General features: G+C 36.4%; 1 protein-coding gene across 5 annotated transcripts in view; it reads left to right on the forward strand.

The window, feature by feature from the left end:
* The window catches only part of Abca6 (ATP binding cassette subfamily A member 6), a 67,931-nt gene that overhangs the window by 10,860 nt on the left and 43,703 nt on the right, over positions 1-13,368 (forward strand). For all 5 annotated transcript variants that reach the window (XM_060386480.1, XM_060386481.1, XM_060386478.1 and 2 more), the window contains 4 exons: positions 3,958-4,143; positions 5,798-5,945; positions 7,327-7,495; positions 8,801-8,859. In XM_060386480.1, the coding sequence (XP_060242463.1) occupies positions 3,958-4,143; positions 5,798-5,945; positions 7,327-7,495; positions 8,801-8,859 (562 nt within the window). The remainder of the gene's footprint in view (positions 1-3,957; positions 4,144-5,797; positions 5,946-7,326; positions 7,496-8,800; positions 8,860-13,368) is intronic.

Here is a 13,368-nt window from a genome sequence, read left to right on the forward strand (position 1 = left end):
AGAAAATTTCAATGGCTATAGGAAAGTAATGTAAAACCAAGTAAATTTGGCCTATTTTTTCACAGAAGTCTTATGGATCATACAATAAAATGGTGCATCAAAATTTTCTTTATAAAATATTTTTATCAAGATATTTCAAAATTTTAATTGTGAAGCTTTTAATTACCTTAAATGAGTGAAAACCTAGCTTTCTAAGCCACTGCTACCACTGCTCAAACTTACTTTTTATTTTATTGTGGTGACCAACTAACATCGGACTCACAAAGATAAATTTTAAATTTTATGCCACCATATTCAGTAAATGTACGTGAAAACAGCACATTAATACTTAGAGTTAAAGAAAGAAAAAGCGAAGGGAAGAGTGGGAGGAATGTAGAGCAGTATACAACTGTAGTTTTATCATAGTCATTAGAATAACTCTCTTATGACTGAAAAAGGCCTTGTGAAGCATTAAACTTCATTGAGGTGCTATTCCAATTGCCTTGTATGTCTCTAATATGACTTAGACATAAGCAAGAGTCTTAAAATACACTGTATTCTAAGTTTTTTTCCATTTTTAACTTATTTAAAATAGATTCTTTTCTCATACAATATATCCTGATTATAGTTTCCCCTCCCTCTACTCAACCCAGTTCCCCTGCGCCCCTCTCCTCTCCAGACCTACTTCCTATCTGAATCTCATTAGAAAAGAACAGGCTTCTTAGGGATAACAACAAAACATGACAATTTAAAATATAGTAAGATGAAGCAAAAACTATCATATCAAAGTTGGACATGGCAACCCAAAAGGAGGAAAAGAGTCCCAAGAGCAGGCCCAAGAGTAAAGACCCGCTCATTCTCCCAGTCAGGAGTCTCATACAAATACTAAGCTAAAAATTATAATATATACATAGAGGACTTGATTCTATACTTATGTAGGCCCCGTGCTTGTTGCTTCCGTCTCTGAGCTCATATGAACCTTGCTTAGTTGATTCAGAGGACCTTGTTCTCCTGGTGTCTTCCATCTCCTTAGGCTCTTACAATCTTTCTGCCTCATCTACTGTGGGATTCCCTGAGCTCTGAGAGGAAGAGTTGATAGAGACCTCCCATTTAGACTCTCCAAATAATGCCTGGCTGTTGGTCTTTGCACGTTTCCATTTGCAGCCAGAGGAAGCCTCTCCGATGATGACTGGCTAAGATACTGGCCAATGAGTATAGCAGAACATTATTGAGTCATTTTATTGATTCATTTTGGTTTTACCTTATATCTCTTGCCTATCTATGTCTTTGGTTCTTGATTACCCGAACCAGTGTCAGGTATGGGTTTTATCTTGTGCAGTGGACTTTAAGTCAGATACGAGTTGGCTACTACAACGAGCTCTGTGCCAGCATTGTCCAAGCATATTTTGGAAGTCAAAGGTTTTGTGGCTGGGTTGGTGTCCACATTTCTCTGCAGAGTATGTTCCTACACCAAAAAGACTAGAATATAGGAGTGCAGGCTCTATGGAGGTACCAGCGCCACTTCTCCATGTTCAGTGACTTGTGTGGGTATTGTCCATGGCAGTGAGGTCCTATTCTCAGTTTGCAGAAAGCAATCCTTTGCCATAGCATCAGCCTGGTTTATTTGGGGATTTCCATGGAACCCTGTTGGCCAGCAACTCAATTGAATGTAACACAGTCCCACCACTGGAAGCCTCATTTGGCTACAAGGGATGGCCAATTGAGATTCCATATCCCCCATGATTAGGAGAGCACATTAGCATCCCCTTCATATACTTCAGGGAGTTTCCACTGTATTAGGTTTCCATATCAACCCTCAAATACCCCCACTTCCAGGTGTCTCTCTGTGGTGACAATTTAGGTTTCTTAAAAACAAGCAAACAAACAAAAAAACCCGAGTTATATTATGGGATTATGTTTTAGTCCCAGGTGTGGGATATGGGGCTACTTCAGGTTATGCATAGCAGCTGACTATTATTTGTCTAGTGCTCTGACAAAGGCGTGATTTTGTCAGCTGCAGATAGTTTTACATTTGGAATTCTGGGGAATCTTGAAAGGGTATAAAAATACCAGAGCTTCAAGACTGACACTCCATAAATACTGGATCATCACTGAGACTTGTCCCAGATATCATATTGTTGCCCAGAATCAGGATGATCTTGTGGCTAGGCAGGGCATCTGGGGGCAGGTTCTGGGTGAGCTCTAGGCTGCTTCACACCTCCCTGCCTTCTATGTTGGCCACCACAAGGCTTGCAGGGCTTGACCTTTGTGTTTGTAGGCTGCTGGCAGCACCACTGCCCCTTGCTCTCTGTCTCCCAGCAGGGCTTGGGCTGCAGCCACCTTGGCTCCATACTGCCGGCCAGAGGAATTTGAATGGCAGAGAAACACTTAAATGCAGATCAAAATGACCCTGAGATTCCATCTCACACCCATCAGAATGGCTAAGATAAAAAACTCAAGTAACAACACATGCTGGAAAAATAGGAACTCTCCTCCATTGCTGGTGGGAATGTAACCTCATATAACCACTTTGGAAATCAATCTGGTGCTTTCTCAGAAAATTAGGAAAAGTGCTACCTGTATATATTTTTAAAGGCACATGTTCATTTCCTCTTTAAGGACCTCTCTTATATTCACAAAGACTGTTTTAAGGTCTTTTTCTTGTGCTTCAGCTTTGTTGGTGTGTTCAGGGGCCTGGTGAGGTAGGATATCTGGGCTTCAGTGGAGACATATTGCCCTGACTGCTGCTGATTGTGTTTTTATGGTGGTGTCTAGGCATCTGGGTTTGGAATGGTTTTAGGTCTAGGTGCTGATTTCTGGATTTGAGTTTGTTGGATGGGTTTTTTGTTTCTTGGTTTTCCTTTCCTCCTTGGGTTTTCAGAGAGTGTGATGTCTGTGTGTGTTGCTTGTTTTCCTGGCCTGCTCAGTTGTGCTGTTCACAGGGAATGCCTGCTGGTGTTGGAGGCTGGGATACTGGGATGAGTCATAGGGGAAGAAAGCTGGAGAAGGTCTTTGTGGTCCCTTAGGGATGAGATCAAAGAGGAAAAGGAGATCACAGCATGTTTCCTGCTACAGAGTTGGGGGTAGGGGAAGGGGAAGGATGAGATCTCCGAAGCAGTAGGAGAGATGTGGGTTCACCTTCATCCTACTTGGGAGATCTAGCCCTAGGGTTAGTGACAGGAGGAGGTGCCTGTTAGAGATAGGGTCTGGGACACAGCAACAGGGGATGGGAGGAAGTTTAGAAGAGGGAGATCTGTGGGATCCACAGGAGGTTGGGGAGGGGAGGCAGGGAAGGCTGCCATAAGTGTTCTGCTGCAGAGCTGAGGATGAGACTTGAGGATTGGATGTAGGGGAACAGAGGGAAGAGCTCAAACATTTCAACTCTCAAACTTCTGAAGGATTTTTAAAAAAGTGTCATATGATTCAATAGTACTTATAATTATTAACACACATTATTAAACAAATTAGTGGGATTCATTGTGACATTTCCATAGAGGCAGATACCCTCTGCTGTTTGATTTATTCTTGACAATCTTCCCATACCACCCTTCCTAATCCCTTTAGTTTTTGTGTTTTTGTTTTTGTTTTTCTGTCCTTTCCTTCTCACCCATCCCTTTCTCCTTCTCTGAAGAGCAGTTTTGGTGTTTTTCTCAAATTCTAGTATGTTTTCTATAGAAGTCAGGTAGATGAATAATTTTCCTTAGTACACTAATTTAGCTTTGTTCTATTTCTCCAATATTGTTTTTCTACCCTATTCTTGAATCAGCCTTCAGCTTTCCTTATCTCTTCCATAATAACAAAAGAAAATGGGTAGGGCATGTAAAGATCTTAAAAAAATAAAATAAAATTGAGCAGTGACTTTACACCCCTTTCACTGTTTCATTGATAATATCTTGTATGAAGTAGTTAGCTTGGTTTTTCTGATAATTATCAAAAGCGATTACCTGTAACAAACAGCTAATGTCTTCTCTCTTTCAGATAGCTGTAGCTTTCCTGATGGCTGTTCTGTTTCAGAAAACTGTCCTCACCAATCTAATCATATTTCTCTTCACCCTCCTTTGGGGGTGTGTGGGATTCACTGTACTTTATAAACAACTCCCCTCATCTCTGGAATGGATTCTGAGCATCTGCAGCCCCTTTGCCTTCACCTCTGGATTGGCTAAGGTAAAAACATAGGTTACTATTGATCCTTGACTCCTCTTTATAGTCCTGTTTGGTCTTAGCTAAAAGCTTTCACTGGAGTAACTCTCCCACTACAATGCAAAATTTGTTACGTTATATAAAAAAATTGCCATTAAATAAGAGTTAAAATAAAAATTGCTAGTTTATTAAACAATTTGTGTGAATCTGTTTGAAACATTTTGTTGCATAAACTGTGAATCAATTGTGAAAGTCTTTGAAGATATAAGTACACAGTACAACAAACTTTATACAGTCCTCCACTGTAGTTATGAAATTATTTAGAAGTGGAGCCCTGTGCTCGTTCTGAAGCACCTCACTAAACGCTATCCTTCATCAGATAACCATTTTATTAAAATTACTTCCTTGCCGTTTATGATCGGCCAAATGTAGGTTTTGAAATATAAACACTTGTTCCATCTGTCTTTAAATTTATGTAAGGGATATTATACAATATACATTTTAAAATATTTAACTTTTTCTGCTCAGTATTACCTTGCTAGGTCTCAGGCATAGCTACAACATAGTGTTATTTACCATCTTACTGTGTGCCCATGTTATTTTATTTTTGATAAATGAGAGTAAATTTTCAGGCTTTGATGGTTTTTTGATAAAGCTGTTACCATATTCTTTCATGCGTTTCGGTATACCAGTTCATTTTGGTGTATTTGTAGGGGTTGGATAACAAGACCAGAATATACAAGCCTTAATATTCATGGCTGTCACTAAATTAAATACTTTTCTAAAATGGTTACATCATTTGACTTTTATAAAAATGATGCTAGAACATTTCAGTTTTTTCAGTCTTCAATGAGATTTGTTATTAAGTTTTCAAACGTTCCGATGAAGATGTAATTTATTATTATGCTCATTAATTAGTTTTTTTCTGTGCTTTTGACAAAATTTTATCCCTTTTCATGTAGCATCTTTCATGTTTTTCTTTTGCAAATTGTCTATTCACATCTTTTATGTGTATTTCTACTGTTTTCCGTATTTTATTACTTTATAACAATTTCTTATTTTTTGTGTACCAGTCCTTTTTTTTTTTTTTCAGTTATTGCTAGCTTTTGTCCTTTCTTATTGTTTCCTTTGACGAAAAAAGATTTTAGAGAAAGGACTATTCATTTTTATTTTATGTGTATGTGTGTGTATGTGTGTGCATGCGTTCAGGACCAGAAGAGGGCTTCAGATCCCCTGGAGCTGGAATTACAGACACTTGCATGCCCCTGGCTTGTACAGTTCTAGACCTCTGCTGCTACACTGACTAGAAATGCAAGCAAAAGAAAACTTTCAGCATTTTGCTATTAATCATGGTTTTTCAAGAAGACACCCCATCTTCTTAGTGTGTGAAGAGATCTCTTGTATTGTGAATGGATACTCAAGTGCTTTTCTCTGATCTACTAGATTAATTGCATCTTCCCTCCATGCTTTATTCTCTTTTATGGAGAACTGTATTGGTTTATTTTCAAATGCTGGAGGAGCCTTGCATTTCTAGTAGCTCTATTCACTTGTATATTATTTACTACACCTTTATTATTAAAACATTTATTTAAAAAGCTAACATGTAAACTAATAACCATTGGTGTTATGCCAGTTTATGAATTTAGGAATTTATTATTATTATTTGTTTGAATCTTAGATTTTCTTTCTGGATTATAACTTGAATGGTGTAGTATTTCCAGACCCTTCAGGAGAATCATATGTAATGATAGGGACGTTTTCCATATTGGCTTTCGATGGTCTTATCTACTTGGTCTTGGCCTTGTATTTTGATAGAGTCTTGCCCTGTAAGTATTTGTGAATTTTTCTCTGACCTTTCAGTTATTGATTACATAGAAAAATTTTTCTTAAGATTATATTAAAATAGCCTCCGAAGTGAGACTAAATGTCTAATCTCAGTCTGAAGGAATATAGTTATACTTGACAGTGAGTAATATTTATGAAAAAATTATTTTGATTTAAAAATAATATAATTATGCAAGTTATTTTCAGATATAATTTTATATTGTTTTGTCAATTTTAAGTGGTTCTTCAAAGTGTTTTGAAAGAGTAATAGTAAGAATTTATATCAAAACAATCTGAAAAATATGCAAAAGTCATGAGAGTAGGGGCAGACTCCTGGGAAGAAGATGAGGGTAACAGGCAGGTGGGCAGCAAGACAAGGTAGTACAGAAGAGGGAGCCAGTGACAGAGAATAATATGCAGTGAGGAAACAGGCAAAGTTAAAAAGCATTTCAGAAGAAAATTTCAAAAATGTACAATGATTAGTTGCTATTATGGTTTAGCTATTACTGGGCCATTACACTGTAGAAACATTTTCTAATTAATATTTGTTATTTACTGTTCTCACATTTTCACGTTGTTTATATTTACAAATTTATAGATTATGCAATTACTTTTCTTTCTCTTGCCCACAACCAAAATATTCACCCAAAGTTTTTTTATATGTATTAGAATCAAAATATTCATTCCTATGCATGACTGTATTCATTCATTTAACTTTAATAGTCCCTCACTTTGGTAAGAGTGTTGTCTTATATAACTTTATGTATTTATTTTTTTGCCTATGGCCCATTATTTCTGGCTTATATAAGAATATCCTTAACAACAAATAATATCTAAATTCTTTTGTATCAATAAAAATTTACAGTATTATTATATTCATCTAAAAATAGAATTTCTGCATGTGTTATTTTTATTCATGTAACTGTATATGAATTTGTAGATTTCAATATTAAGTTCAATTATATTGGTATGGTCAACCTATTTATATATAGATGGTCAGCCATATATATATGTGTAAATATTTACATATATGTAATTATAGTTAAATATATAAATATGTAACTATATATGTATAATTACATACTATAACTGTAAACATGTGTATAATTATTTTATGCACCATATTAATAATTGTATTTCTAAAAATATTTTTCACCTATTCTCATAAATATCTTTGAGATTATATTTTTCAATTATTTAATTTATATTTTGTTCAAAGTTATATTACCTTGTGCAATGTTAAATTTTGATTGCTTATTAGATTTTTTCTGAATAATTGTAAATTTGAAGGGAAAAACTGTATTATGTTTGAAAGGTCAAAATATTTCATCTTAGCAAGGCATTTTTATTCGTTGATCTGGTTTATCGCTCTTAACTAATCAGATGGGGATGAGCGCCGTTATTCTCTACTGTTTTGCTTGAAGTCAACATCTTGGTTTCGAAAAACAACCATTAGAAACGAGGTCACTGAGAGAGTCATAGATCCCGAGCTTCCTTCTGACGATTATTTTGAGCCTGTAGACCCAGAATACCAAGGAAAAGAAGCTATCAGGTAAACACGTTTGTAGCTGTGCTGATGTGAATAAAAGGCCGAAGATTGTTACCCGACAGCTATCTGTGAGTCTGTGGCAAGTGTAGAAGGGGACGCATTTGTCTTTATCTGCATCAATTTGAACCACTCACATTCCTTGGAAATCATTAATTGTTCCTTGTAAATGTTTCTTGGAGGGGAAATTCCCTTTGAGAGGCTCTGTATCAGTGGTTCTCAACTTGTGGGTCAAGACCATTTTGTTACCAACTCTTGCACAGGGTAGGCTAAGACCATCAGAAAACACAGCTATTTACATTATGATTCATAACCGTAGTAAGATTACAGTTATGAAGTAGCAATAAAAACAATTTTGTGGTTGGAGGTCACCACAACCTGAGGAAATGTACTAAAAGGTCTCAGCGTTAGGAAGGCTGAGAACAACTGCTCTATATGTCTACCCTTGTCTTACCACATCAGACTTCCCGCTTCTGTCTTCTGTGTTTTTATTAACACTTTTGTTTTTGCTTTGCTTCACTTTTTGAGACAGGGTCAGCTCAGGTTGGACTCATATAATGTCTAAGAGTCAAAGATGACCTTGAACTTCTTGTCTCCACCTCCCAGGTGCTGGGGATTGCAGGCGTGTGCCTCCATACCCAGCTGAATGTTCTTTTAAGACAGAGTAATTGCATGTACAGAAGGCACACCAGGAGAATGTTATGTGACAGTAGGGGCATAAGTTTTAACATTTCCAGAAAAACAACAATGTCTGCCCCAAATGCAAATGATTATTTTCTGCTCTAAAATATGGAAAACATTAGTTTCTTCTAAGTGGGAGTTTTGTTTTTCTTTTTCCCTTTTCTTTTCTTTTCTTTTTTTTTAAAGGCCAGGTACAAAGGACATGTAAGGCCAATGTGCATTATTCCATGCAAAGAATGGCTTAAATGAAATGTCTGATAAGACTTAATCTCTTTTAACTCTTCTCATTCAGTAAACATATTGCTTTGATGCTAAAGTCAAAGGACAGAGTCAAAATGACCAAAGGCTAGAGAATATCACCTACTTTCTATTTCAGAGAAATTATTAATTGAAAATAATAATTTGCATCTATGAACAATTAAGTTATGTCATACTTTCTTTACTATAAAGTGTTTTTTTCTACATCTACCTGTCTGGTAGTGTTAATACAAACACAGAAGACAGAAGCGGGAAGTCTGATGTGGTAAGACAAGGGTAGACATATAGAGCAGTTGTTCTCAGCCTTCCTAACGCTGAGACCTTTTTTCACTTGTGTGTGTTGACTAATAAAGTACCTCTTTATTGTTTTAGAATAAGAAATATTAAAAAAGAATATAAAGGAAAGTCTGGAAAAGTGGAGGCATTGAAAGGTAAAGAAAAATATTTCATTTTTTACTTGACTTAATTATGAACACCAAAACCTGGGGAACATTCAGCATGAAAATGTAAATATATTGCAAAAAACAAAACAACACAAAACTGAAACCCCCATGAGAAAAAGGTATCGGACGGGTCTGATGCTCTTTGGGTGGATGACACCTAAATGAACATCGGTACAAAGTCCCAATTTATTTCTAATATCAGAGATCAGACCTCTACTCTTGCCTGATGCGTCTAAAACAAAAAGGGGACCTGTAGAGAGCTGCGGAATGCTATGCCTTAAAGATGGAGCTGGTTTCCGCCTTCCACCTTTCCGATGGTGAGTGCTCTCTGTCACGAACAACTCCACATTTGGCTAAGGCCGAGGATCTGGCTTGCTTCCATGTATGTGGACCTATCTGCATTGCCCCCGTGGCACGCCTGGGTTGGCTACCCAGAGGCTTTTTAAGCTGTGGGCTGGCTTTCCCCGGGGTCTGAGGATTGTTCAATGTTCCTGAATAAACTGCATTGAAAAAAAAAAAAACAAAAAAAACCTGAAACCCCCAAAACAACAACAACAACAAAAAGACTTGGAAAGGGGCAGGGAGAAGCTGAGGGAGGAAGGGTGGGATTGGGAGGGAATAAGGGAGCTGGATACAGCTGGGATACAGCGTTAATAAAATGTAACTAATAATAATAATAATAAAGTTATAGTATAAAAAAAGAAAAAATGCTTTTCAAGGTCATAATAAAGGGCAAAATGACTCAAATATTAAAAATAAACAAGAGAAAGAAGCAAGATTACAAGTGATCTAACTCTACCATCTGGACACTAATGATAATTCAGAATTTATTATAAAATCTTTCCAGCTATTACATGGATTTATTAATTTACAAAAATATAGTATTGTGGAAAACATAGCTTTATTTTGCTTTTTACTATGGTTACCATAAACACATTTATATTTGTACCATCAGGAAAGAATGCTAGAATATGGAAAAACTTTTAGATAAGTCATGGAAATTTACACAGCTCATTTTATTTGATGCATGAATGAACTGAAACATTAACCAAAACCTTTGACAGTGAGTTAAATTAACAAATTAATATTCCATGACAAATTAATTTTTAATTTTGTATGATTAGGCATGTTATAATGCTAAATATTCTAACACATATACTTTTATATATCTAACATCAGTTAACAACCACATTTTAGAGATTCAGCTACTTTTATTAAAAATTACTTCTAGGCTCAATGTGGTGATAATCACACCTTTTTCTTCTGCCCATTTTATTAAAAATAGATTCTTTTCTCATAATATATCCTGACTATATTTTCACTTCCCTCAAGTTCTCCCAGTTCCTCCCCACTCCCATTTCCATCTGGATCCTTTCTGTCCCTTTCTGTCCTCACTAGAAAAGAACAGGCTTCTAAGAGATAAAAACAAAACATAACAAAATAAAATATAAGAAGATAAGAAAAAAAATCACATTGAAGTTGGAAAAGCCAAACCAACAGAAGATAAAAACACTCCAAGGAAAGCCACTAGAATCAGAGCTCAACTCATTCACATACTCAGGAGATCAAAAAAAAAAAAAAAAGCTGAAAGATATAATGATATACACAGAGTGTATAGTAATAAACATTGATCTGTGTTTGCTGCTTCAGTCTCTTGAGTTCATATGATCTTTGCTCAGTTTTTAGAGGGTCTTATTCTCTTGGTGTCCTCCATCCACTTTGGCTTGTGAATGCTTTCCGCCTCCTCTATTCTGCAGTATTTGTTGAGCTATGAGCAGAAGGATTTGATAGACATCTCATTTAGAGCTGTGTGTTCCAAGGTCTCTCTCTGCATAATGTATGGTTGAGTGTCTCTATACTTGATCCCATCTGCTGCAGGAAAAAAAAAACAAAAAAACAAAAAACAAAAAACAAACAACCTTTTCTGATGATGGTTGGATAAGGCATGATCTATGAGTATAGAAGAATATCATTAGGAGCCATTTTATTTTAAATTTTCTTTTCTTTTTTTTTTTTTTAAGGCCAGTATTATTTGTTTTAACTCTAGGTCTTCGGACTACCTAGTCTGGTTCTTGCACAAGCTTTGTACCACCATTGCCATAGCACATTTTGCAGGAAGGAGAGATTGTAGATCAAAGTTTTGTGGTTGGGTTGGTGTTTATATTTCCCTTTTGTTAGATTGCAGAGTACATTCCAATATCAAGACATTAGAACATAGGGGTGAAAGTTTTATGTAAGTACCAGCTTGATCTCTTCATGCTCAACATTGGTGTTGTCTTCAGCAATGGCATCTTGTCTGTTTGTGGAGAGAAACTTATAGTGTTGGCAACAGTCTGTGTTGTTTGTAGATTTCAATGGGACCCCATTGGCCAACAATTCAATTGGATGTAACCCAGACCCAGTAATGGAAGCTTGGTTTGGTGACAAAAGAGAGCCAGTCAGGACTCCTTCTTCCTCATTGTTTGGGGACTTCATTAAGATCGCCTTCATGTATTTTAGGAAGTTTCCACTGTACTCGGTTTCCGTACCATCCTCAAGTGCCCCTCATTCAATTTGTCTTTCCCTGTTCTTTCCCTTAACCTTATCTCTCTTCCCCACCTGATCTTTATATATTTGGGTTTTTGGATGTGGAATTGGTAAAAAAAACTTTTTCCATTATATAGGCTGCTGCTTTGTCCAAATGATGTGTCCTTTGGTTAGCACACATTTTTAATCCCAGTATTTGGGAGGCAGAGGCAAAAGGATCTCTATGAGTTGAAGGCCAGCTTCATTGGCAGTTCTGGGACAGCCAGGGCCACACAATGAGACCCTGTCTAAAATAAACATATAAGAAAATAAAATCAGACATGAGTTTGACAGAAGTCCAAGTCTTAAAAAGCTAAAACCAATGGACCATAAACCCTCCTAAAGATTGGGAGTTCTCTGTCCATTCTGTTTACATTGTGTTTGTTTCCTAACAACTGGGCACCACTTTGCTCAATATTATTTATTTTATTGAGATTGGGTCTTTGAGGATTTAGTGCATATGTGAAAAACTTTATTTTCTTTTAATTCTTTTAATTAAATATCATCCAAATCTGCCATTTTCTTCTTTAAGTTTGGCACAGGATATACTGAAGTAATTTTACATTTAATTAAAAATCCCAGAGCACATTATGAACTACCTTGGCACTAATCAGAATGTCTTCAAATTTTTCTTTCATTTTCAGAAGTAGTAGTACTTTAAAAAATTAAAGTGTTGCATCTCAAGACATTTAAAAAAGTGTACAAATGTTCCATCTTTTTCCACATGGAATTACTCTTTGGAAGGCCAGGAGGGAGTGCCCTCTCTAGGACTTCTCTTCTTGCCGCTGGCCCTTGTGGCTACTCTGGTTCACCTCTGAGAACTTGCTTTTACAACCTCTAAATAATATTGCACTGTCGGGGGAACAGGACAAGTGCAACTACCACACATTTAGTTTACTTCTAAGTCTTTACTGTCTGAAAATACTAAAATGAATATTTTTTCAATCTCTGTAAAGATTATCGTCTCCTGAAGATGAGTTTATAGGAGCAGGATCACTAAAAAGCAAAAACAAAAACAAAATAAAAAAAACATGTTTTAAAGATCCTGATTCATATTTTAAATCACTTACCTTCAGTCACAAAAATTCATGAGCTATACACAATTAAATGGCAGGGACAGTTAATTTATTAAATAATTAGTGTGTGTTGGGAACTATGCTAAGAGCTTTATGTGAAAATTTTCAAATTTAATTTTATGAAAGTCTTAGTACTTTCTCTTAACTTTGCTGATGAGAAAACTGACTTATTATTATTTATTACAATTTATTCACTTTGTATCCTGGTTGTGTTCCCCTCCCTCTTTTCCTCCCAATCCCACCCTCCTTCCCTCTTCTCCCCCTATCCCTCTTCCCTAGTCCACTGATAGAGGAGGTTCTCCTCCCCTTCTCTCTAACCCTAGCTTATCAGGTCTCATCAGAAATGGCTGAATTGTCTTCCTCTGTGGCCTTCAGGGGGAGGTGATCAGAGAGCCAGCCACTGATTTCATGCCAGAGAAAGCCCCTACTAGGGAACCAACTTTTTATATTTAATTATTGATGTGATAAGAATCAGTTCCAGCGTGGTCAATGCCACTTTCTTCTTGCTTTCAAAAATGCAGTGTATCATTATTTTATTGTATTCAATTGATTTCTTAATTTATTAGGGTGTGTGTATGTGCTCATGTACACGATGTGTTTGTGGAGAGGGCCGATGGGCCATAATACTTATGTGCAGGTGAGAGGATAACTTTCTGGACTTGGTTCTCTCCTCCACTTTTACATTGATTTTGGAGGTAAAACTCAGGTTTTCAGGCTTCCTCAGCAAGAGGAATCTACTGAGCCATCTCACTGGGCCATGCTATAATATTTTTATTTAAAAACAACAAATATTCCAGGCTAGCTAGGGCTACACAGCTACATGTTTTCTCAAAAACAAGAACAAGCCCCAAATATA

This window comes from Meriones unguiculatus, chromosome 7 (assembly GCF_030254825.1).
Source record: "Meriones unguiculatus strain TT.TT164.6M chromosome 7, Bangor_MerUng_6.1, whole genome shotgun sequence".
Taxonomy (NCBI): Eukaryota; Metazoa; Chordata; class Mammalia; order Rodentia; family Muridae; genus Meriones; species Meriones unguiculatus.